This window comes from Panthera leo, chromosome A1 (assembly GCF_018350215.1).
Source record: "Panthera leo isolate Ple1 chromosome A1, P.leo_Ple1_pat1.1, whole genome shotgun sequence".
Lineage (NCBI taxonomy): Eukaryota > Metazoa > Chordata > Mammalia > Carnivora > Felidae > Panthera > Panthera leo.
This window is the reverse complement of record NC_056679.1, coordinates 139767971-139794770: the sequence shown is the minus strand read 5'-3', so window position 1 is coordinate 139794770 and position 26800 is coordinate 139767971. Positions and strand designations below refer to the sequence as shown.

At 40.4% G+C, this 26800-nt stretch overlaps 2 protein-coding genes across 8 annotated transcripts in view; one reads left to right on the top strand and one right to left on the bottom strand.

Moving 5' to 3' along the window:
- POC5 (POC5 centriolar protein) overlaps positions 1-7425 on the top strand; it is a 45917-nt gene extending 38492 nt beyond the window's left edge. For 5 of the 7 annotated variants that reach the window (XM_042941315.1, XM_042941288.1, XM_042941298.1 and 2 more), the window contains 2 exons: positions 3690-3866; positions 6870-7425. In XM_042941315.1, coding sequence (XP_042797249.1) covers positions 3690-3866; positions 6870-7013 — 321 coding nt within the window. In that variant the 3' untranslated portion in view covers positions 7014-7425. The remainder of the gene's footprint in view (positions 1-3689; positions 3867-6869) is intronic. The other 2 variants (XM_042941341.1, XM_042941333.1) reach the window with 1 other exon arrangement.
- Positions 7426-9642: 2217 nt separating this feature from the next.
- The window catches only part of ANKDD1B (ankyrin repeat and death domain containing 1B), a 62169-nt gene continuing 45011 nt past the window's right edge, over positions 9643-26800 (bottom strand). Inside the window, exons 10-15 of the mRNA XM_042941276.1 lie at positions 25440-25538; positions 22726-22824; positions 17901-17996; positions 14039-14240; positions 11458-11589; positions 9643-10394 (exon numbers count right to left, since the gene is read on the bottom strand). Coding sequence (XP_042797210.1) covers positions 10333-10394; positions 11458-11589; positions 14039-14240; positions 17901-17996; positions 22726-22824; positions 25440-25538 — 690 coding nt within the window. The 3' untranslated portion in view covers positions 9643-10332. The remainder of the gene's footprint in view (positions 10395-11457; positions 11590-14038; positions 14241-17900; positions 17997-22725; positions 22825-25439; positions 25539-26800) is intronic.

Sequence of the window (26800 nt, the reverse complement as noted above, 5' to 3'; positions counted from 1 at the left end):
TACAAACATTAAGTTTTAAAAATAGGTCATTTCCCTTTTCTTTCTTAATCCTTTTGATTTTGTTGCTTTTATTGATAGGGCATAAAATGCTAGCATTTCCATTTTTATAGCATTTTTTAAGTCAACTAAGCTCTTAGATAGATTTAATGAGATCCATCCTGACTGGGACCAGTAAGTTTGGTCATGGAGTCAAAAAGTCAGTTAAAAAAAGGTGTGTGTCGTGGGTGGGGGGAGACATCTGGGTGGCTCAGTCAGTTGAGCGTCTGACTTTGGCCTCAGGTCATCATGATTTAGTGGTTTGTGAATTCAGGCCCCACATTGTGCTCACTGCTGTCAGACTGTCAGCGCAGAGCCCTCTTTGGATCCTCTGTGCCCCTCCCCAGCTTGCGCTGTCCCCCAAATAAATAAATATATATATATTTTAAAGTCAGTTGGGGCGCCTGGGTGGCTCAGTCGGATAAGCATATGACTTTTGGTTTTAGCTCAGATCATGATCTCACGGTTTGTGGGTTCAAGCCCCATGTTGGGCTCTGCTGACAGTGTGAGGGGCCTTCCTGGGATTCTTTCTCTCTCTCCCTCTCTCTCTGCCCCTCCCCTACTCGTGCACACATTCTGGCTCTCAAAATAAATAAACATTAAAAAAATTATTTTAATTAAAAAGAAAAGTCATTTAAAGCAGGAAATTTTGAAAAGTTATATATACATATCTTAGGTGTTATTTTATGCTAAAACGTGTGTATTAATTTGCTAATTTTTAACATGGGACCAAACTGACTATGGGTTCCTAGACTGTAATTAAGCCATCTCTTTTATATAAGCTACATTCAGTGGATTATTTTTTATGTAATTTCCAATTTCAGTTTTTGTAAAGTAAAGCAAGAATCTATCAAAACTTGTAAGGCAATCTGATTACAGAACAAACCATTTGAAAACAAAAAGCTAAAAAATAAAACCAAAAGCTGACTTGGTAAACATGCAAGTCAGTTAAGACAATTATTAATTTAAGTAAATGCACACAAGTTTCTTTTTAAAGTCTTTATTTCCTTACTGGAGTATATGTTTTCATCTTACTGAAGATATTTTAAAACAGTTCTCAACTGGTTGGGTGAAGGTTATCAGCTGTGGGCATTCTTCCAACTACTGTAGTTTTCTCATTCCAAACGTCTCCCAGTCAAAACGTGTCCAGTTTCTTTTACATTCCTTCCGCCTCCGAGTGGGAACAGCTGTTATGGATGGGAGTGCTTACACCCTTCAAATGTGACTAGGCACAAATAAGGTTACCAGCTCAATTGTACTTCAGGTTGCAATTTTTCATAAAGTATGTTCTTACCAGCAATTAAATTTATATTTTACATTTTAAAATAGTTTTTAATATTAAGATACAGCACTTTATAGAATATATTTTATACCTTATTTTAATAAGAAATAGGATGAGGTTTCCTTAAGGTCAGAAGCATGAATTTAGTCCACAAAAACATGCCTATAAATATTTTAGTATCTGAGTTTTAGTTTCTTAAATTCATAAGACCCGTAAAAGTTTAGATTAAATAGCCAAATAGTTTCTACAAGTATTATAGTGAGAAACAGTCCTCTAAATACCTCTCCCTAAATTCTATTAGCTCTTTCTCCTACTTACCTTTTAATTTCCTGACTAGTATGCTCATATCTTTATTTCCACATGCATCAATTATCCAGTATTACCTGTTGACTGATTATTATGGATGAAAGAATTGGCCTTTTTAAATACTATCCTAACCCTGTCCTTTTTCTGTATTTAAATGTAGATATTCCAAACTTTGCATTAAGTTAATATTTATGATGACTATTTAAATATAGCTAAGCTACGAATGTATACTATGCCTACATTTCCTTTCTGGTACAATTTTTTGTTCCTGGAATGTATTCCTTTGTTTTTCCCTTTGCTTGGTTTTCTGTGCAAGTGTAATTAAGTCTTTCCAAACTCTCCAAAGACTCTCCAAACCTCACTGAATGCTATTTTCCTAGAGTTCTCCCGACACATCAATATTCTACCATTTTAATTTTCCCAGAGACATTTCTCATGGAACCCACTATCATCTGTTTCAATATACAGCCGTGACCATCTGCAGCTAGATGCAGATAATATGAAGAACTCAATGAACGATACCTCAGATGGACTATAACAGTGAGGAAAGATCACTATTTAGTAATATGGTGTGGGGAAAAATGGTTAGAGGGAAAATTAGATTAATAATTCACACTGAAATTTCAAATGTTTTAATAAGTTAAACCAAAATAAGTAAATGTTAGAAGAGTATAATGACCTCAGCTGCCTAAAGAAGGTTTGTTGATTACCTTATGGAAGAAATTAACAACAAAATTAGCTATAATTTTTTAAATTTATGTGCACTGAAAAATAAAACTGAGGGATGCCTGGGTGGCTCAGTCGGTTAAGCATCCGACTTTGGTTCAGGTCATGATCTCACAGTTTGTGGGTATGAGCCCTGCATCGGGCTCTGTGCTGACAGTTCAGAGCCTGGAGCCTGCTTGGGATTCTGTGTCTCCCTGTCTCTCTCTGCCCCTCCCCTGCTCACACTGTGTGTGTGTGTGTGTGTGTGTGTGTCTCAAAAATAAACATTAAAAAAATTTTTTTTAAAAGAAAAAGCTAAGTGAGATAACATTAAGTGGGTAAAATATTTATTAGATAAGTATCTGTAATTATTAGATGAGCTTAATATTCATCAGGATTAATTAAACATTTTTGAGAGAAATACCCATTCCTGGCAAGTAATTAAAGAATTTGGGTAGTTGACAAAATGAATTGCAAATATGAAACATTAATAAGGAACCACAAATTGAATCAAATACTAGGTTTCACCTCAGACTTAAAGGAGCAGCTAATATAATTAATTGATAATGAAAAACAGTGAGTACATGTGTATGTTATTCGTGTTACAAATAAGAATCTTTCTGGAGTATCATCAGCAGTAAGTAACAAAAGCTGTAAAAGCTGACATTACCTTTTGATATGATCATCCCATTTTCTGCAGAAAAAAGGAAGAACACAAAAGCATATGTGTAGTGAAAAGCGTATCTGTAATATTAATTATGCATAAGGATCAAAAGCGTTCATAAAACAGAATAATGGTTGACAAGGGTTAGGGCAGTTGAGGAAGGGAAATGGATAGGACTCTAAAAGTGTCACAGGAGGGAGACTGCTGTGGTGCTAGAATGGTTTTGTGTCTTGACTGCAGTGATAGTTACAGAAATGGAGACATGTAATAAAATGACACGGATCTCTACCAAGGCATTATACCCATGTTACCTTCCTGGCTTTGACATCATAATTATACTATATTTATGTAAGATGTAATCATTGCAGGAAATGGTGTGGAATACACAGGACCTCTCTATTACTATCTCTGCAATTTCCTATGAGTCTATAATTGTTTCAGAATAAAGAGTTTTTTTAAAGTTTACAAAAGTTTATAAAATGGTTGGTACACCAGAGTCATAAAGAGATGTTTTGGGGTGCATGGTTCTGTATCTTGCCTTTTGTCTCATTGTTTTATTTTTTCCATGTTAAAGTTGGTTAAATATACAGTTATTTTTTAAGTGCCTTTGTATTTTCTTCATCAGTTAAACAAGCAAAAAGTACTATATATTTTGCCATGATTTTGTACCACCTGGATGTTTCTTTGTTTTTTTAGTATGTGCCCAGAATTGTGACATCTGCACAACAGAAAGCTGGAAAAACAATTACAGCCCGGATCACAGGGAGATGTGATTTTGCCTCAAAAAACCGAATTAGTAGCAGCTTAGCTATAATGGGAGTTTCTCCTCCCATGAGCTCAGTTGTTGTGGAAAAGCATCATCCAGTCACAGTGGTGAGTACACATATTTGATGATCTTAATCAAAAAATCTTTTTTCCTGAGAGTTTATAGACTAATAAACACTTAAATTACGTGTTGAGAAGATCAGAATTCATGATGACTGTTACTTGTTCTACCTTTTATTATTACAGTCTTTATGTACTTAGAATCATCAAACCTGGTCTAAATCTGCCTTTCCTCTTTTAGGAAATTAATTTCAGAAACATTGTTTCTTCTCAACAGTGTAAAAATTATCAATACAAAAAATAATCCACTGTGTTGGTGGCCAAAAGAAATATATAAATGATTTCTCGTTAATTTAAAACAAGAGACAAAAACTATTTACTTACTCATTACCTCCTGTTCATGTAGCAGGTATTTGATTATAAGAAACACTTCCATTTTTATAGTCTTTAATTTTTGTTCCTTTTTTTTTTTTTTTAAGTCTTCTTCCCTTTTTCAGTACAACTGTCAGCATATTTGTAGTGTGGAAAAAAATTCAGATTGCACTAGATTCATGTAATATAAAGGAAAATGCCTAGAATTTAAACAAAAATAAACAAAAAGCCTGAATTAGTGCCTCACTTTTGCTACCTACTGCCTTTGTGATCATACACAAATCAAGTAAAATATTTGAGCCTCCACTTCCTCTTGTGTAAAGTGGGAGTGTTAAGGGTACGTAGCTCCTAAAGTTATTTTCTGGTTTCAGGATTAACTGAGACAATGTGAAAATTGAATGAGATATATAAAGGCACTTTATAAACTGTAAAACCAAAAGCGAATTTAACTTAATAAAAATTACTAGAGAAAGGTACATGGGATACATATAAATCGACAATTGTTGCAAAAAATTTAAATTTTGAGAGTTAAAAGTTCACATCCTTAAATAGGAACAATTGATTTTAAAAGAGAAAGTCACCTAACATAAATTTTCAGTGTTAGACAACACTGTCTACTTAATGTATCAAAGTTTTAGCGAAAATATATACGGAATGATGTTACATCCTTTATTTTCCAGGCAGTAGATGGCTGCCAGATGATTAAATCAAGGGAAGCTTGATCCATTAAATTTAGCCTCGGGTAGAGAATGATGGTAATGAAGTGGAAGACTGAGGCAGAGGCATTAAGTCCAAATAAGGATATGGAGGGTGGATAGGGGTCTTAGCCTTCACAGGCTGCAAAGACTCTGAAAGTCCTTAGGCGACCTCCCAATATAGTTTTGAATATATGAGGATCAGTTATCAGAAACGAAAAGAGAAAACTCATTTCTGTTTTTCTCAGCACATATGTGCATAGAGAGGGAGAGGGACTGTTCATTTGTATGGTAAAGAAGGTGTAAAGAAATCACATATATGCTTACTTTTAATTTAGGCAGCCTTTTGTTTTTGTACTGACAGGAATTCATATTCTACAGGAAAAAAAAAAAAAAAAAAAAAAAACAGAACAAGGAAATAGTCTTAAAACCCGTTTCTGAGATTTACCTCCCCAGCTGCCCTTTGCTGATTCACTATGTATAGTACTTCTCCAGTAATTGCTCATGAAGGAAACAGCCATAAACTGCTTCCATTATTACCTAAGTAGGATTATGTAATAGACCTGTGGTAGTCCTCTGTACTATTTTTCCTTTTATCCCCCAATCAAGACCTGTAACTACTAGAAACAGTTATTACTAATAAACTAGTCAGATTTCTGACACTTTAGCCCCACCTGCTGGATAATTGCTTGTTCCTAGTGCTACTTCATTTTCTGCCATTTTTATAGATCATGAAACCAGTGGTAAGGTGAATCTGTTTCTACATTCCCTTTTTCCCATCCTCCCCAAGGAAAAATTGTTCTTTTAACAGGGTCAGATTAGGTGGTTAGCAACTAAATTTTCATACTAGTTGGAAGAATCTCCCCCATCTGTAATGACTACCCACTTAAGTACAAAGAAACATTTATATAAAATACCTTTAAGATGGGAAATTTCTCTAGAGGAGCTCTTAGAATCTGTCATGAAGACCTTTAAGAGTTTTCACTCATTTTCTTTTTAAGTAAAAGCTGCATCATAGGGTTTTTAAAATACATAATGAATGTTTTGATCAAATGTATATAATTTTACTTCGAGGATTTTAAGATGACTTTTCTAAGTAGAAGACCCTACTAGGAATCTCCATGTACTGTTCAGTGATGTGGACCAAGAACCGGGTAACAAGTCTACTGAGAAGCTGTATCCAGTATAATATAGAAAATCCTTGTACATTTTACACATGTGTATACACGTAATGTGTACTTACATACATATTATGTACCTGTACGTATTCTATGCTTAGATGAAGTCAGTTGTGCACTGACTCTGTTACGTCAGTGCTTAGGTCCAAGATGTTTCCTTGAGTTCTGAGATAGTATGGGTATCCTCTCAATGTGTGTCTTCAGCATCTAGTTATTTCTTTGTATAGAAAGTTATCCACATTAAGGAGCACCAGGCCTCTGGAAAGAGCTCCTCTTGTATGATCATAAAGGTTTAGTCAGCTCCCAGGTGAACCGGGTTGAAATAGGAGAGATCTGCTTTACTGTGATTTGAAACAAGGACCAGACAGGATTCCTCAGAGCTTTCCCATGTTCCCTGATTGAACTCCACATGTTAACAGGTACAGGAAGGAGAACACTGCTTGGAATAAAAGGAGGGCTTGGGGCTGCCTCTTCTTCCAAACACCATAAAGTCCCTTTCTACAGTTGGCCTCTGTACACATTGTAAGATTCCACTTGAGTCCTCTTTGAGGAATGACTCCCATGGCTCCTGTGTGATCCTATGGAATACAAGCTGATCAGAGGGTATTGAGCACATCAGTGTAACTTATGGATTAAGGACCACTGTTTGGTCCTTAATTGTTTGTTTTAATGGCTGCTTCACCAGCTTATTGTATGTATCTACCGGGTGCTTAACAAATGTTTGTTTGGTTAAATTATATATAATGCAATGGTATTTAATGTGTGTCATTTTGTGGGATTGTTAAAGCAGGTTTTTACCTTTTCAGCAAACCATTCCTCAAGCTGCTGCTGCAAAATATCCCCGGACGATTCATCCTGAAAGTAGTACCTCAGCTTCTAGATCCCTCGGAACCAGGTCAACTCACACCCAGTCTCTCACAAGCATTCATTCCATAAAAGTGGTTGACTAAAATGAATATGCACATATTGAGACCTTTTAATTCATCTGGTTATACCAAGGATTAGAAGTCTCTAGTTTTTAAAATTTCATCTTCTTAGAACATCATGGATACATCCTGTTCATCTTTTCAGAACTCCAAGAGGCTTTTTCAAAGCCACACCATCCTTTGTAACTATATGTAGGATTATTTTAATGTTATTTTTTTAATTTAAACAATTAAGTAAAAATTTTTTAACTTAAAAATGACTTGATTTTTTAATAGGTTCAGCCTGTCACTGATTACATCATAAAAGTATATAAATCTTGTTTTATTAATGTTATTTACCAAAGACTAAATCATTTCTAGTGTTACCAAGTAAACTTTGAGAACTTTACTAAAAAATTGTTAAGGAGCATATGGGTGGCTCAGTCGGTTTAGTGTCTGACTTAGGTTAGGTTGTGATCTTGCAGTTCGTGAGTTCAAGCTCCATGTTCATGGGCCTGTGCTGACAGCTCGGAGCCTGGAGCCTGCTTCGGATGCTGTGTCTCCCTCTCTCTCTCCGCCCTCCCCCACTCACATTCTGTCTCTCTCTCAAAAGTAAACATAAAAATAATTTTATTTTTAAAAGTAATAGAAACTAAGGTATTTTTATTTTAAAATTAAAGAGCTAAAGACCAAGATTAATAATACTTTATCACAAAGTGTTTTTTTGTGATTTTAATGTATTAGTCTTCATTTTCTTAAGACTCTGACAATTAAAAATGGGAAATGATGAGACCTATCAATAATTTTTAATGATAAAAGGAAAGATTTTTTTTTACTAGTACAGAAAGAGAGTCATCAAAAAGAAATTTCCTATTAGAATGGTCCTATTTCTGATGGTCTTTCTTGTGTTTTGAAACTCTGCAGTGTTGAACCTTTTTTCTCTCTGAACATCCAAACATCACCCTGTGAGGGTAATAGCACTGGGCAACTCAGCAAACCTTCTAGGCCTGGGGAAAGACTTTTCACTAGCTGCCAGTGCAAAGAATCTGGGTGAAAATGATCAAGCAAAACAAGACCAGGTTCCATTGGTGTTATTGCTGGCTGACTGGGTGATCTTGGGCTGGATATTTAATTTCATGAATCTTAGGATCCCATCTGTGAAACAGTGAGATCTACCTATCACACCTCTTTCACAAAGTACTTTGGGTTACACAAAAACACGTATAAATCCTAAAGAATTGGTCCAGAGCCTCAATTTTCGTATCTTTAACAGAAGTGGATGGACTTAATTAGAAGCCTCTTTCACTCTGAACATGATCTAGCTCTATGCTCTAATGTTACTACGGGAAATAGTTTTTCTTATTGCTTTACATTGTAATAGGACATGAGAACAAATGTGAGATAGGCCAATATCCCATTTTCTAAAGGGCACAACCAGGCTTTTCTGAACTACAGAATTAAAGAATTTGAGTATTGTGTCTTAGAGTGTTAGATTGTTCTTATGTAACAGTGTCCTGAGTTCTGGCCTGGCTAGCACTGTGGCAAACAGCTCCTCGTGGGTTTCAACAAACACAAACCAACAGCACCTCATCTTTTGCTACCTGTACCATGGCCATGCTTTTCTCTGGGCTTCCCCAGGCACTCTGAGAGGATCACAAGTGACCACAGGCTCCACTTGAAGGCTACTCCTATGTGGCCCAGAATTAACACCCCATTGTGTTAACAGATCAGTTCTTTCTTTCTCCCCCGTACAAACTGTCGTGAGGTGTACTAGTCCAGCCCATCTCTCAGAAGAGAGTGCCCTGAAAGTCAGATAAGCAGTTAATGCTTGATACCAGGTGGTGGCCAGTTTGGTATTTCACCCTGGTCTGGGCTCTCCTTCCTTCCCCATCTCACTCCTCTTTTCCCTCATTGTTGCTTCCTTGGATTTCCACTCCTAAAAAAAGCAGCGACTCATAAACTTTGGTCTCAGGGTCTGCTTTCTGAGGAACCTAGATGACAACTAGGAATGGTTTTCAGTATCCAAGCCATAACCATGTGGACTAACTAAAGTGAATGTTATGAATATTGTAACTGAGAATATCATAAGCATCTTTTTAAAAAGTGTTTAAGCTCTAGAAAGTGTATATTGTCCAAAGCAGAACCAAATAGTGTTACTCTACGTTAATTAACTTAAATTTAACAGTTAAGACACTTATAGAATAAGAGTATGTATTCTCTTTGTTTACTTCTGCATAAAGAGGTTACCCAGATTTTGGAAGGGGGAGTAAGTAGCATGGTCATTGGAAACCAGCCATGTTGAAGAACAGATGGGGACAAGACTTTCCACTGAATCCCTTTTTAAAAAACTTTTTGGACTCCTGTGAACATGTTCCCTATTTTAAACATTTATAGAAGTAAGTGGGCCATTTACAATCAGGAGGAGACCAAAATGTAAAACTATCAATTCAGGATAATTGGGCTGATATTACCCATGATTTTATCTCTGGTGCCTTATGGAATTAGAGTCAGAGTTTGAGAATGGAGAGCCTTAAATTATGATGAATAGGTGCATGTAAACTGATATGAGTTGATACTTGATTTTATATTTATTTCTCTCAGATTATAAAAATAATGCATGCTTATTGCCAAAAAAAAAAAAAATTGGAAAGTACCAAAAAGTACAAAGAAAATAAAAACCACCTGTAATTACACCACCAAGAGATTTAAAAAAATACATTGGTATACATACTTCCGGTCTTTTCTAAGCACTATTATTACACATATGTGTTATTTAAAGCCAAAAGTAACTATAAATTTTCAAAGCTAGTTTCTCTCACTGAAGAGAAATAACTCACAGGGGATGATTTCAATACTGTGGGCATGAGATTAGGGATTTCACAGGCATTCAACCTTCATCTTCAATACTGTGGCAGAGAGAGACATTCCCCCATTTTATGGAGAAGGAAACTGAAGATCTGAGATCTTGGATATTTAGTATGCCCAAAGGTTCACAGTTAATAAGTAGTAAAACCAGGATTAAAACCATGTCTGTCTATTCTAAATCCCTATACCAGGATGCTATTCCTACCATCATTTTTTTTTAAAAACATGATGAACAAAAACCTAGATTATGCTATCACATATGTTGCATCATATGTCAGAAATGCAAAAATCATATACAATTTTCTTTAAGCAAAAACCAAAAAAAATTTTGACCTTTCATTTCAGTAGGTGGAAAGTACTAATACCATTTTTTCATCTGTCACCACCATCTTCATAGTTGAAAGGACAGTCAATACTGCTAGAATTTTATGGCATTAAAGAACTGAATGTAAAGGCAATGCTGAGTGGAAAACCAATTAAATACAATTTCTGTAGGCATTTACAAAACTGCACATTTCTTGGACCTCACATCAGTTTCATTTTTGAATTGACGGATCTTTTCTGTAAAAAAAAGGATAACATTCATTATTAATAGCTAACATTTATTAAGCACTTGCTATGTGCCAGGCACTATGACTCAATCCCACAACAACCCTTTGACATTAGAACTTTTCTAGTTAGTAAAGGAGAACACCGGCACAGTGAGGCTATAGAACATGTTTAAGATCACACAACCTGTTCGCACTGGAGTTCAGATACAGGCCCACAGGGTCCTGCTCCTGAGCACATGCCCTGCACTGCTTCAGTGGACTGCCTCTTAGTCTCCCCCGAGAATTCTTATGGCTACTCTTTTCTAGAAACAAATAAATTTAAAGTTGAGTGAACAGTCCCAGTGCTGTGAGGATAATGTCACGGGAGGAGACATCATCCACGCATGATTCCTTTACCTACCACTGCTTGAAACTTAATATTAGCTGAGTGGTGTGATTCACGCACTCATGCTCTCAGCTTCAGGTAATACTGCATGGGTGAAAGTAATGGCAGATGTGCCTACATTTTGCTTGAATGGTTATTACATGAGAGTTTAACACCGCCTCATTACTGGTAAGTTTTGAAACCATCTTCCCTGACAATTATAGTCTTTGGGCAAGTGATTTTTAGCAATAACCTCAGTTGCCAAAGTAAAAGGCTGTCCGCTCTTTTCTTTTAACCTAGAAATAACACTTTTGAATCCACCAACTTGTAAATTTCCCCAACAGGGGCAAGATGGCATTTTGAGCAAGACAGTGCTTAGTTATGGAAATGATACTAGAATCTCCTAAGATGGTTTAGCATTCCTGCCTTCTCCCAGCTCCCCCGCACCCCACACACCTCCATACCCTGCTGCATATACACATCAACAGAAATACTCCTCCACTTCTTCAAATGCCCAGTAGGGGGTACGCTGAGAACCGCCAGGCTAAACCAGTATCAGTGCTGACTGAGTCAATCACCAGAGGAGCTGCATATTTATGAGCCACAGCTCTCCCCAAACTGAGACTGCTGCTGTTTATGGACAGTATTGTTTTGGGGGACTGTCCCCCACCATTTTAAGGGAGAAGGAGCTTCTATCTCGAAAACTCACCAGCTAGTTCTGGGAAACCTGCGCGTACCAGCTCTTCATACAGATGCTTGACTGGAGTGGCCTGTGTCATCAGGGTCCCGTGCAGCCAGATGAGCAAAGCCCTGTGGCCGTGTTCACGGAAACTTCCCTTTCCTGTGCCAAGCACATAGAGTCAGAGGCGAAACACCACGTGCCGAGGTCTCTTTTTGTTGTGATCTCCATTCTAACTGAATTTTCTGTGGTTCAACTCATTCTTCTGATGGCTGCTAGAGAAGCAGCCCAGTGGATGAAAGCCCTTCCAGTTCCCCTCGCTGGAATTCCTGTAGGGTGACCAGAGTGTGGATTCACTCTAGCACTTGTCGTGCACCTAATGTGCTTGACACAGACCAAAGGAGCAGATACGAGATTCAACAGCTGAGTCCCTGCCCAACGGTAAGGGACAACCTTCCTGAGATGTGGAGCTCTCCCACATTCAGAGAGCTGCTATGCACCCCCATTTCTCCGACTCAAAGTGCATATTTCCCCTGGGGATCCTGTTACAACGGAGAGTCTCATTCAGTCGGTCTGGGGTTAGGATCTGCACTTCTAATAAGCTCCCAGCTGCTGCCGTTGCTGTCCATTAACCATACTCGAAGCAGCAGGCGTGCGCCATCATGCCACTCCAGTGTCTGATGGAAGTGTGCGTGCCCTGGGCCAGGATTACTCACTGGGCAAATACGCACTGGATACCTAACCCCCCGAGAGATGTTAGGGAAAGAGCTGAGACCCGTGTCTCCAAGGAGGTCGCGGTTACAAACACAGGACAGGCAGGCTCCTGGTTCTAGCAGAGTGTGTGTGGGAGCAAGCAGATGCCACAAGAGGAGGGCCTGAGCTCTGGGGAGGAAGCATGCCAGAAAAATGTCAGAGAAGCAGGGAGGGCCAACTGTACGCATGAACAATGTACTCCTGGGCGAATCCTGTTCGTTTCTTCATCTTGCAATTTGCCAAACTAATTCTTAACTACCACTGTCAACATGTTGCTCCTTTGCCTAAAAGCCCACAAACTCCTTAGTGGCAGTAGCATTACCCTGGATTGTATTTGGATTGTGTATGTTGCTGTTGTCACACCAACTAGATTATAAATCCCACCAAACATGCACCCTGGCTTACGTGAAGAGCTGATGCAGCCCTCACCTGGTCGAACTGAACACATTCTACGCACTCCGTACTGTTCCACTAAAACACGTTAAGTCCCCTCCCCTTTATCCTGCTGGCAGGTACTCTGAAGATACACTGTATTTTCAAATCATTTCTTTAGGTCAAAAAGAGATTTCGAGAAGGCAACTAAATTTTCCTAAAAACTTCAAAGAATGCTATATGCCTAATTAGTGACAAAGGAGAAATATTAATAGTAAAAAAGGAACCTTTTCAGAAACGATAATCAATATTCAACATTTTCAATGCATTATCTTCCATTTTTTACATGACAGTGTAGCCTTAGAATTAGTAATATAAAGTACCATAATTTACTTATAGGTGGTGTAAGAAGCATGTATTCAGGGGCTGTGGTTTTGCCATCTACGATCCCAGCAATCAGTAATGCAGATCGACTCCTGAGCATGGGACTTGTTCACATTTCATAATATCCATGTACAGAAAGTGCTCTGAATAGAATGTTTTGTCAAGAAAAGTATCTGCTTTCTTGTTTTTAAAGCTACTTAGCTGATTAATGCCAAACAAACTTTCTGTTTCCTAGGTTTTGGTCAAATCATTAAAAAAGCAAAGCTAATGACTCCAACTGACCTGACCTCACTAATTCTGATAGCTGGAGTCTGGCTGAATTGATTCCATGGCTTGGAATCTTCTACTCAAGGAGAGGCCTGAGTCTGTATCCCAAGTTTCCCATAGGGCAGCTCGTCTCATCCAAGGCCTCGTCGTATAAGAACTCTGTACCCCAGGGGCACCTGGGTGGCTCAGTCAGTTAAGCGTCCAACTTCGGCTCAGGTCATGATCTTGTGGCTCATGAGTTTGAGCCCCATGTCAGCCCCTGTGCTGACAGCTCAGAGCCTGGAGCCTGCTTTGGATTCTGTCTCCCTCTCACTCTGCTCTCCCCCACACACTCTCTCTCAAAAATAAACAAACATTAAAAAAAAATTAAAAAAAAAAAAAAAAGAAAAGAACTCTGTACCCCAGACTTGGCTTAAGGGATTCCTCCTGGAGTGGAAGCCCTAAACAGTGAGCCTTTTGTTAGGGAATGAACCTTTTACCCCAAGACAATCCCAAGGAATACTAGAAACAGGTTGGTTTCCCAGGGATAAGCCCACCATTAAATCCTTGCTTCCTTAGTGCATATTCAGTTGGGAACCTTAACTGCCTTAAAGGCTAAATAACACCTTTTCAATATGGCTCAGTAAAAGTAATTATCCTTTGCAAACTTCAGTTTACTGCAGACTGTTCATGGTTTGCAAAGTTGCAGATCTTTGTGGTCCTACGGTGAATGTCACCATTCCTGAGCCCTTGTAGTCTGCTGCTTGTTGTGAGCACCAACTACTTACTTGGAAGATCTCCCACCAGGAAGGACTGCTGTTCCTATCTCCCCTCGCAACATCTGGGTCATGCTCACCTGACCACTGCTCCTCAATGGCTCTGATCTGGTCATCTGTAAAGTTCCAGGAACGGGCAAGCTTCTGCCACTCATTGGCCTTTAGCTGATGGTAAGCCAGGTTCCAGAGGAGACTGCGAATATGCCTGGTCTCCAGACTGTGATCTTGCTTGAATGTCAAAGTAAAGCTGGTTGATGAGTCCTTGATGCTCTCACCATGCTCCTAAATTAAAGGTAACTGCATCAGATGATTTCAGACATTTTGTGCTTATTGCCTTATTTCATGGGATGCAGACAGTTTGTCAGATAGAACTGGTAAGATGGTAACCGAGACTTATGTTTTCAATATTACCTGTAACTGGATCACTTTTTGTCATCCAAGATGGAAACAAATGTCTGAAGTAAAAAGCTTGAGTACTAACACAGGAAATGTGAGGGGGTTTGCTGTGTTGTATCCCATGCTTCTATCCCAATTTGCTGACTGATACTTATTCACCCCAAAAGAAAACAGAGGGGATGTCTTGGCTTAGGAAATGTCACAACAAAGGCATCTTTGAAGGCCTTACTTTCAACGAATATCTCTCTTTCTTCTTTTGCATGTTTGATTGTCTCATATCAAAGTTTCAATGAGGCCTGGATTGGATATACTCTCTTAACAGGGCCCCAGAGCTGGTCCCTCCATTCATCCTACTCTGGTGCGAGGAGAGTAAAGTAGAAGCCTAACTTGGGGGGCCAAAGGAGTGGAGAGCACAGGGGTCGATATCATTTTGTGTTAAGCCACCGCAGCCAGGCTTAATCCACATGTTCTCTGGTTTTCTGGGTTTTCAAAGGTTCCTTTTGTCCCTTCTACAGAACCCAACGAAAGAAACTGGAGAAAAATCTCCAAGTGAAAGCAGGTGTCATGGTTTCATAGAGCTGCACCTGTCATGCATATGCCATCAGAGCTCCAGATAATCCTCCTTCCGGAGGCTGCAGAACAGTTAAGGACATGCAGAACACACAGCCCTAGAGGTTTGGGACTTCCTATTCTCCTTGTGTACATATGGCAGCTCCTATTTTTGTCTTTCACTTAAATAAAAGTGAATCTAAATGAAAGATAATCTGAACAGCAAGACAGGAGTCAAGGCTGGGGCAGGATATCGACTAAAAGGATATGGGCACCTGGTTCTCAAAACCAGGGTGGAGCTTGTGCCTCAGCCCCCATCACAGATCAGCCTGTGCCTTTCACAGCATCTGCAGTCTCCTCTGGGAGGTCTACAAAGCCCTGGGAAGCATGCCCAAGGAGATGAGCTGGTCTTTTCTCTAGTAACTGGACCTTGTGAACAGAAGGTGGAATAGGAATGTCAAGTATGAATTACCCATAATTGCTTCAGAGATTGTAAAATGCAGGGTCCTCTCTACCCCAACCCTAGCTTTACTCTTACACTGCCTAACTCCTGGGGAATCCTGAAAAAGGAAAGGTTGAGGGTGGGGCATCCAACAAACTTGGGAGCTGAGGGCACTTCACTTTTTCCTTTACTCTTCATTCCCTCTCCTGAAACAATGAGGAATCCAACAAGATCAAAACCCAAAACATCACAAGGTAGAGGGAAGAACTTGCAAAATGCATTAACCTTTGTATCACAGCATTTTTATTTCTTTTAGAAGTACACATGCTCTGTGCATTCTGGAATTGGGCTGGGTAGTCCTTCAAGTTTCTGTAGGAAAGGGTCAGGGATTTGGAAAGCCTAGCTCTTTTTCTTTTTCTTTTTAGTTTATTTCTTTGAGAGAGAGAGCACAACGAGGGAGGAGCAGAGACACAGAGAGAGGAAGAGAGAGAATCCCAAGCAGGTTCCGCGCTGTCAGTACAGAGCCTGACGCCGGGCTTGATCCCACGAACTGTGAGATCCAGACGTGAGATGAAACCAAGAGTCAGACACTCAACCAACTGAGCCACCCAGGTGCTCCACCACAGGTCTCTTTAAACAGTCCTTGGAAGCAATAATAGTTTGTCTGCCAAAGCATTGAACTATTTGTAGAGTATCACATGCTTAAACTGGTGGAAATTAAAATAGCATGAGCCAGATTTTAGGAAGCTCCCATCTGCCTCTGAACCACTGGATTTAATGATTTATATTAGGCCACGATTTATATTAGGCCAGTATATAAATCTGTTTAATAAAGAGAATTTAAAATAATAATAAATGGATTTGGTAAAAAAAAAAAATAATAAGCATATATTTGTTTAATGAACAAAGTGAATTTAAAATAAATAATAAATACATTTGGTTAAAAAAGATTTTAAGGATACATATTAAAAAACAAGCCTTCCTCCTACTCTAGATCTTCGTCCCCAGTTGTCACCAAGGTGAACAACTCTTACATTTCAGAGGGTCTCCTTCATACATTTGTGCATTGTATATGACTCTCAAAGTTCACCTGATTCTCACATCTTAAAGATTTGTTAGGAAGAAGGGCTTATTCACTTGGTAGAAGAGTAATTTATTCTCATCTAGGAAGAAGAATCTAAAAATGCTAGCAGGCATTAAAAATAGAACTAATGAATATGTCTAATTTTAAAGAAAATGTGAAAACAATCATTTAAAAGCAAGAGAAAAGGCAAAAGTTGAGGAAGTTACTGTCACTCAAATACAGTGATGATCTAAGAAAGAATGAAGCTAAGGCAAAGAGGAAGAGAACAAAGGAGCAGGAGGAATAGAAATCAAGGGTACCTGGGTGGCTCAGCTGGTTAAGCCTCTGACTCTTGATTTCAGCTCAGGTCATGATCTCACAATTCGTGAGTTCGAGCCCCACATTGGGCACTGTGCTGAGAGTGCAGAGCCTGCTTGAGATTTCTTTCTCTTTCTCTGCCCCTTCCCCGGTCATGCTCTCCCCCTCTCAAAATAAATAAACATTTGGGGAAAAAAGAGAAAATGACTAGGAGGGGGAGAGAGATAAAACAATTCTAATGGTTACGAAAAAGTATTTTGCTTTACGGGCAAGTGAGAAAGGTTTGAGTAGAATGATGTGGCCTTTAAATGATACATATGTCATACCATCCAGATAATATATCAGGACCACTGAGCCCATTAAACAGGATTGTGAGAAGAAGAGGCAAATCAATGCATTTTGCCTTAAGGATTTAAGGAAAATTTCTCAGGATTAGCAACTAGACAGCAAATCAGGGCTGATGCTCCTCAGGGGTAAACACCTGAAGGGTAGGAGCTGAATTCTGGTACCAACCTACTGGACCAGGGCGGGGCATTCAGCCTAGCATGGTAACAACACAAAGTACAAATTGAGGGTGGTGCCTGGTAACTAATTCCTGCCTGAAGGTATAGACTCCAATCTTGGAGAGAAAGGCATTCTGTTGAGAAGCTGTGGGAGTGGCAGCTAGCAGAGGACGTAATAATGAAAGAAGGCAGAGAGAATGTCTTGGAGACAAGTGTTTTGTGTTCTCAAGATGAATAAGGTTTTTGTGACTATCACAGGATACTTGAGTGCTAGAGAGCCAGCACCAGCTTGTGTTAAAAGCTGCAGAGTGGTGAATGTCAACTTCTTTATCGCTCATTAGAATGTAGGTTTCCAGAAGTTACCACAGCCCAAGACTCTGTGGCAGAGGGCCAACCATGCGGGGCAAGCATGCTAAGTCTGTTCGAGCCGACATGGATGGGGCCACTTAGCCCTATGAGCTCTGACTACTGATGCTGGCAAAGTAAAGAGAGGGAGAGGCAGCTGTTCATTTCCTGAATGGGGCAGCACAGGCCAAAGGGACCGTTATAACTGCACTGACCAGGACCCTGCCCATGAGAGCAGAAGAAAGAATGACACTGACCCCACACTGCCCCATCAGAAGACAGGGTTGCAGAAGAGCTGGTTGTGAAGCTGGAATCCTGTTCCTTACCTCTCTCCAGGCGTAGTATCTCTCTGCTTTAATGATCATGTCCACTACAAGGCTGTGGTTGCTTCTGGAGGCCATGGCCAGGGCAGTCTTCCCTTGCTAAAATTAAAAATGAAAGTGTCAGGCAGGATGGCCTAGTATTTAAGAGCTCCAGCTTTGGAACAGGGAGGGAGGGGCTTGAGTTCAAATCCTGATCTTGCTGCCTCCCTGCAGGGTGAACTTGGGTCAGTCCTTAGCTTCTCTAGGGCTCAAAGGCTACCCCATGGTATAGTGGTGAGGGGTAAATGCGGTAGTACATATCAAGCCCTTAGGACTGTGCATGACACATGGTAACTTATTCAAGAGATGCTAGATATTGATGGTGTCAGGTGCTGTATCCACAGGGCAGGGGAAAAGATTTAGACTTAGGGACTGACCATCAACAGATGATGTTTTACACATCCTCTATCGATGAGAACCCAAACATCTCTCCGAGACCTCCAGAGGTCTCCCTGGCTCACTGTACTGGGAAGTCCTCAGCAAATAAGTAATATGAGGACTGACTCCATCTGTGGTTGAGACTTTAGTCAGTGTGCCACACCTCCTTCCCCCAATAGCCTTTTCCTTCTGCTATAAAAAGAGACCTCCTGATTTTAGCGGGGCACCTGACCACCCCAAACATTTCCCAGCCTCCCTTGCACTTAGATATGTGACCTAAGTTCTGTTATATAAATGGAAGTGGCACGTGCAACTTCTAGAAAGTATTTCTAAAGACAGGAAGGATGCCATTCTCTTTCTCCTTCCTCCTGACTAGAATGCTTGCATGATGGCAAGAGCCTGAACAGCCCTCTTAGACCAAGAAGTTGAAGCCATGTGTTAATGAGGGCGAAAAGTGCTGGATCTTATCAAGAATAATAGTATCCTTGGAGCGCCAAGAGTATGCACCTCTTGATTTCAGGGTCGTGAGTTTGAACCCCACGTTGGGTGTAGAAATTAAATAAATAAAACTTAAAAAAAAAAAAGAAGAAGAAGAGTAGCATCCATGACAAAACTACTAATTCATAGTATAGAATTCAGCCCGCAGGACTCCTATCTAGAATTTTTTTCTATTCTACGCTTCCAACCAAGGGGTTAGGGATTGGAAACTTAACCAAATGGAATATGCAATAAGGGATATTCTGGACATAATTTGGGGCATGAGTGGCCTGGGAACGCATATGGTATCTTGTCCAAATAACAAAAGGTGTCCCCTAGATTTTAGGCCATGCACAATCCACACACATCTATACATTTTCCTGAGAAAAAGATGGTGGTTTTTATTTATTTTTAAAATGGCACAGGAAAAATTTGCTTAGGAATCCTGAAGATAATCAAAACAATGGTCAGAAATAATCCCAGAAGAAGAAGTTCCAATTTTAGGAACCCATGTTTCCATGCTTAGGGATCCAGCAATTTATCCCAATAATTCTCTCACATGGCTGAGCATTTGCAACAAGTGCAACTCCCACCAACCCACATGATCTGGCTGTGAGTGGAGGTGCTAAGACCCAGGTGGGCCGGAAGATTAGGACTGACGGTAATCAGTTTCTCATCAAGAGAGGACAGTAATGAAATTAGGAAGAATAGCACTTTGCAGGCAGTTAGCAAGTCTTCCATTGCATGCTGCCTAGATTCTGGCTCGTGAGGCCATTTGAATCCAGATGATCAGCCTGCTGTGGGAAGGCAGCATTCTGAGAGCCAGCGTTCTCAAGTTCGCAGGAAAACCTTCCCAGGGAGTGCGCCCTGGAGTGGAAATACAGCACTCCTGCCACTGAGGGTGGGAAGCCCTCCAGGAGCTTTGTGACACCTCTGACCGAGGGAGCAGGTTTCTGGGAAAGTCCTATTTACACCAAACCCTGGCTCCTTTTTTCCATCCACACTTTCATTTACTCTTAGAGTCACTTATCCTTGGTAAATACTGTGGGAGTGAGTGGAAAATGTGGCTTTTATTAATGAAATAGGTGTTGGGTGCCAACTATGTGCCCAGAGAAAAAAGAGGAAGAGGAGAAGGGAATATGGGAAAATCAAATTGTGAGTCAAATTGTAGCACTGAGGCTACTATTTCCCAGGACATCCAGTCCATAGGCACTGGGGGCCGAGCATGAATTCCCTTCCCAGTGCTATGGAATCTCCACCTACAAGACTGTCCAAGAGGTGTTAAGTGTTAATGAAAAAGTGGAATACAGTATGAAAGGAAAGCATGGAAAATACGATGTGACGTGTGACTACTAATGCTAAATGTTAAGGGAAGGTAATGAGCACAGGAGTGCAAGTGGGGCACTTCCACCCAAGTGACAGAGTTATGGGTGGATGCTTTTTTCTTCCTTATGCCTTTCTGTGTTTTCCAGATTGTTCACAGTGGGTTTGTGTTGCCTTTTTGTTAAGTAGGCTCACACCCAATGTGGAGCCCAAGCAGGGCTAAAACTAACGACCCTGATGAGATCAAGACCTGAGCCGAGATCAAGAGTCAGGCTTTTAACTGACTGAGCCACCCGGGTGCCCCAAGGCTTATATGACTTTTTATGATAATTTTAAAAACTGACATATACAGAAAAGTAAAATAACACATCACTACTTCAAGTCCCACAGATGTAAAATGTGTGATTCTGCAATAGTAAGTAGGGTGAACTCAGCTCATGCTGGGAATTAGGGATGTGCTGAGCTGATGAACAGTGTGGGTAAAGACAAGGAAGGAAAAGACAGCAAGCTGCAGAAGCAGTCACCTCTGCTCACAGCTGTGGAAAAGCACTATACAATCAAGCAGCTTTGGCTTTGAAGCCTGGCTCTGTGTCTTACTGTGTGTGTGACGTTGACATCACTGAAATCTCTTGAAAACGGATAATTTTGTCCACCTCACAGAGGAGATGTGAGGATTGAAATAAGGTACATGTGTTGTGAGCACCTAACAGGGCTGCCACACCTCGGTCTTCCTGCGTTTACACTTTTCAGTAAGCTAGAACCTAATGCACGGATGCCCCACAACCCTCCTGTGACTGAGTCTGCTTTACTGCATCAATATACAAAGTTGTCTTTCTTTACAAACACGTCTACGCAATGACCAAAAGGTAGAAGCAACCCAAATCTCCATCCACAGATGAAAGGATAAACAAAATGTGGTATGGACATACTATGGAGTATCATTCAGCCTTAAAAAGGAAGGAAATTCTGACATGTGCTACAACATGGATAAACCTTCAGTGCATTATGCTAAATGAAATAAGCCAGTGACAAAGTGACCAACGCTGTATGATTCTATTTATATGAGGTACCCAGAATAGTCAAATTCATAGAAACAGAAAATAAGAGTGGTGGTCGCCAGGGGCTGGGGAAGGACGAGGAAATGCGTAGTTGTTGTTCATAGAGTTTCAGTTTTGCAAGATGAAAAAGTTCTGGAGACTGGTTACATAATAGTGTGAATCGACTTAATACTACTGAACTGTCCACTTAAAAATAGGTAAGATGATGGGGCACCTGGGTGGCTTGGTTGGTTGAGCATCCGACTTTGGCCCAGGTCATGATCTCACAGTTTGTGGGTTTGAGCCCCGTGTCGGGCTCTGTGCTGACAGCTCAGAGCCTGGAGCCTGCTTCAGATTCTGTGTCTCCCTCTCTCTGCCTCTCCCCTACTCATACCCTGTCTCTCTCTGTCTCAAAAATAAACATTAAAAAAAATTTTTTTAATGGTTAAGATGATAAATTTTGTTGTATTTATTTTACAATTTAAAAATTTTTTTTAATTTTAAGTAAAAAAATTTTAGACATGTATGTTTATTCACTGCATCTCTGTTTATAAAAGCTAAAGCTTAGGAACAATTTAAATGCCCATCAGCTGATAACTAAACAAATTATGATATGTCCATACCACAGCTACCTAAAAAAGAATGGAGAAACTCTCCTTGTACTAATATGGAACAGCTTCTACTCTATATTTTTAAAGGAAAAAGGCTAAATGCAGGACAATATGTACAAGTATATCACCACTGTGTAAAAAGGAGAGAGGAATGTAGTAAGAGTATTATATATTTATGTTTGCTTGTTTATGCATAAAAAGAAACTGGAAAAAACAGAAATTTATGATAATAGATCCACTAGCAAGGGTAGTATGGGAACCAGACAAACGGTGTCAAGGGCGGGTGGGACACTTTTATTGTAAAACCCTTACTGATTATATTTTTAAATTTTTGGACCACCTGAATCTTTAATCTTTTCCAAAGATTAATACACAATTTTATTTTTTTATTAAAAAAATTTTTTTAATGTTTGTTTATTTTTCAGAGACAGATCATGAGCACAGGAGGGGCAGAGACAGAGGGAGACACAGAATCCAAAGCAGGCTCCAGGCTCCAAGCTGTCAGCACAGAGGGTGACACGGGGCTCAAACCCACGAACCATGAGATCATGACCTGAGCCAAAGTCAGATGCTTAACCGACTGAGCCACCCAGGCGCCCCTAATACATAATTTTAATTTAAAAAATATATGCTTTAGGGACGCCTAGATGGCTGAGTTGGTAGAGCATGCGACTCTCAATCTTGGGGTTGTAAATTCAAGACCCACATTGGGTGTAGAGATTACTTATAAAAAAAGAAAAAAAAACTTAAAAAAATACAGATTTTATTATTCAGAGTAAAATTTCTTACCTACATATCTCAATCACAATCAGGATGTTTTGCTGACGACCACGTTACAATGTTTGTGTAAGGTTTATCCAGTCTTTTCACGAAGGGTATGCTATGGTTGCTGTCAAGGCTTACAGCCTGCAGACAGCTCTTCACAACCACCTTGGCTGAACAGGGTGAAGTCCATGAGCTTACCTTATCAACGACCTTCAGGTCACAGCCTGCCTTCAGCAAAGTGTCCACCAGTTCCACATGGCCAAGATCAGCAGCTAGGTGCAAAGGAGTCTGCTGCCTCTGCCATGAGAAATTTCAAAAATGTAATCTAAACACATTAAAGAGGGGGAAAAAACTTGCATAATGAAAAGACAAAGGGAAAGTAGAGGTGCCCTATATAGGCATATGGGAAAATAGATTAAGATCACATTTTTAAATAGGTACAGGGGACATTCACTGTAGGATTGTTGGTAACAGTGAAAAACTGAAAGAAAGTTACATGTTTGACAAAGAGACTTGCTGGGTAAATTGAGGTATATCCACATGTCGGATTAGCAGACAACCATTAAAAATGATTTCTGAAACATTACTTCATTATGACAGACTAGAATAGTCAAGTTCATAGAGACAGAAAGCAGAGTGGTGGCTGCCAGGAACTGCAGGGAGGGAAGAATGGGGAGTTAGAGTCATGAGCAGAGTTTCAGTTTGGGAACATGGAAGGAGTTGTGGAACTGGGTGGTGGGGGTGGAGGCAGAGCAACGTGACTGTGCTTCAGGTCACTGAAGTGTACCTTCAACAACGGTTAAAATCGTAAATGTTACGTTATGTGTACTTAACTACAAATTAAACAGTGGTTTCCAAGATTAATTCTTAAAATGGAAAAAGTACTCATTTAACACTGACAGACTTTGGACACAACACTGTATCTAGAGAAGGAAACACAACAATATTAACGATAATGTCTAGATGGCAGGATTAGGGAGTTAATTTTTATTGCCTTATTGATGCTTTTCTCTATCTTGTAAATTTCTTAGTTATAATGTATAAGAGAGTACAAGACTTCTAATTTCTCTCTGGGGTAATCGTTTTCTTACCAAGAGGGTAACAGTGTTTCCAAGAAATACGAAATCACAAGAAAATAACACACTTTAACCTCTCACTTCATTATGACAGACTAGAAGAGTCAAGTTCATAGAGACAGAAAGCAGAGTAGTGGCTGCCAGGAACTGAGGGGAGGGAAGAATGGGGAGTTAGAGTCATGAGCATCATGCTGATGTGCAGACAGACATTTCTAAAATATTAGTACTGAAAGGAAAATTGTTTATGGTCTAGCCCAACCCTTAAACCAGAGACAGGAAGCAACTTCCCCAGGGTCACAGAGCTGGACAATAGCATCTAGCTCAGTACTCTGCCAACCTGAGCACAGGATCAACCTGCTTGGAGCGTTAACATAATTAGTATTAGAAAGCATTTATTAAAGACTCACTTTTGGGTGGCAATCAGCCCCTCTGGGGCTCATCCAAAACATCACACTTACACTAACAAACTATCAAAGGTCTCTATCAACATGGAACAGAGACACAGGGTCATACCTCAAACACCAATATCATCTCAATTTGACGATACTGCTGTAAGTCTAGAGGACAGGAAATGAACCAATACGTTAACAAGAGTTCTCTTTATTGGGGGGGGGGGATGATAATTATAAATTTTTATCTTATTTATATTTTCTTATTGTTATACATTGAGTATATTCCCAATCTAACAGAGAATTGAAATGGTCAAGTCTAGTTCTATACCTGGCGGGCAGACTAACAAACCCTCCTTTCTAGAGTGAATCTGGCCAATTCTGGTGAAACCAAAATCACACACAAGTTCTGTGTATAGAGCAAAAATTCTGCACGTAAGCAAATATTTGGGACATTAACATACTTGGACACCGAAGTATGTATAATAACATTCCTTCCCTCCCTACAAACATTTGGGATGGTAAAACACAGGGAGGAGCAAGGTCCCTGGAGGAAGGAAGGGATGGAAGGGTAGGTAAGTCTCTATTCCCATCTGGCACAAAGGAACTCCTAGGTTGGAGATGGAGGAGACTGGAGAGATCTGTGGCACTGCTCTGGTTCCAAAGACATGGAAACAGGGGCTCCCAGTGTGGGGGGCGGGGGGTGGTTAGGACAGGTATGTCCACCATATCTGGCTGCTCCCTCCCCTCAGGGTCCAGCTGAGGCTCCTCTAGGCAGAGGCAGTCAGAAAGCCAAGAGGAGTCCAGAGTTCTCACCTGTCTCCAGGGCTCCAAAAGAGCTCCTCTTCCAAGAGTTTCTCTTCCTACTTCCCACAGCTCTTGGGAGAGGCAGCTCAGCCCCGGAGGAGGCCCTGATTCAGACAGTACCCACCCTCGTTAATCTTCCAACTCAGCATTTCCACAACCAGCTAGTGATGGATTCCTTTTATGGAGCATTTGACTCTGCTCCAGTAGATTTAATTTATGGTGATCTTTTTTATTCCAAGAGGTCTCTTTTACCTTTGGGTAAAAGACACATTTACAGTCTCTAATATAGAAACAAAGCTTCCTCCTTGTGGCAAAGGGCTACTGGCCAATTATATTTCATACTGAAGGAGTGGGCTTTGATTTAAAGAGCATCTGGCAATTTAACTCTGAGCTACTGTTTATCTACCAGAAGTGCTGGGCCTGTTAAATGTGAGCACTAACTGAACCCCGGTTGTGTGTTTGAAAAAGTATGTGTGTGCAAGTGGGAGTGGGGGTTACAGCAGAAAATGGATAAAAAGAATATGTATATTCCTCCTGGAAAATTTTTAGGGCAACTTGAACTTGCTCAAAATTACCTGTAGTCACACACTACCTTGAATCATAAGAAAACAGACTCTCTGGGTTCGGACTGCTGGCTTACCTGATTTAAGATGTCAATGTCATGCTGTGCACTTAATAAGCTCTTTACAACTGTGATATGGTTGTGGATAACAGCTAAATGAAGAGGGGACTCCTTCGGCTGCAGAAAGAAAGAAATTTTCAAATCCAAGAGGTTTTGGCTTCATCATTCACACCAAAAAGCAATTCATTTCGACAGACGTTTCCTAATAATCTCTGAGTACTGGAATTGCCTTGCACGGCGGCGGCAGGCCAATAGCGAGTGTTCAGCATCATTTCCACCCCAAGGCTGTGCAGCAAACCAGCTTACCAGCAATCAGCTCTGCCCCCTCATTCATTCCAGGACTAGACACTGAGCACCTACTATGGGAGGCTAGGGATTCAGTGGCGAACCTGGCATTCTCAGGATTCTTCCAATCCAGTGGGGCAAGAATATATTGTTGTTGTTGTTATTGTTTTAATCACAAAATAAATGCACAAATTGTGATAAATGCTTTGGACGAAAAGTAGCAAGTGGTATAAGAGCATATATGGGATGGCCAGAGGGCTGACCTTTCTGGAGATGAGAAAAAGCTTTCCTGAAGAACTGACATTTGTGCTTTGAAAAGAAGGATAAGAAATATGAAACAGGCTTAATGCAGGACTTCTCAGAGCCTTCAAAAAGCTAAAGTATGGGGGGAATAACTACAAGGAGGAAAAAGCATGCACATTCAGCATTTCCTGAAATGATCTGATCTAGAGTTCTTTCTCCCTAGATCATTCCATGGGACTAATGACCCATTCACCCAGGGGCACCGTGCTCATGTTTAGCCTTCTCCTGTATATATACAGCCCCAGTATGTTTACCAAACCTCTCCAGCATGCTCCCCTGTCCTCATTTGCAGTTAAATGAAGGTGCAGCCATCCTGCAGCCACACCTTCACCTGAAGTGTCCCAGTCCCTCTCAGCCATCTCCACAAGTGGGCTTCTTCGCCAGCCCTGCCAGGCTGTCATGTCACGATCAGCCCTAGAATCACACACTTAGCTCCTGTTGCCTCACTGACACACAGGTGCCACTGGCCCATGATGACAAGAGAGAAATGTCTCCAGGAGTAGAGAAGGTAGCCGCAAAGAAAAAAAGGTGGGGAAAAAGAGGGAAGGCGTGAGAGACAGCTCAGGGGCAGTCAGGGTGGAGGGAAGGTCCTAGGAGGTTAGAGGCAGGGAGGAGGGGGACGGGTACAGGTATAAAAAGCAGGTGCAGGCAGAAGATCCAGCAAGGCTGTGAACAGTAGTAGAGCCGAGAGCCAAGACAGCCGACAGGCAACACAGGTGTGTGCGAGGGTGCATGATGAGGATAGAGCACAGTGTTACTCAAGAAAAAGAGATATTAATAATAAGCATCAG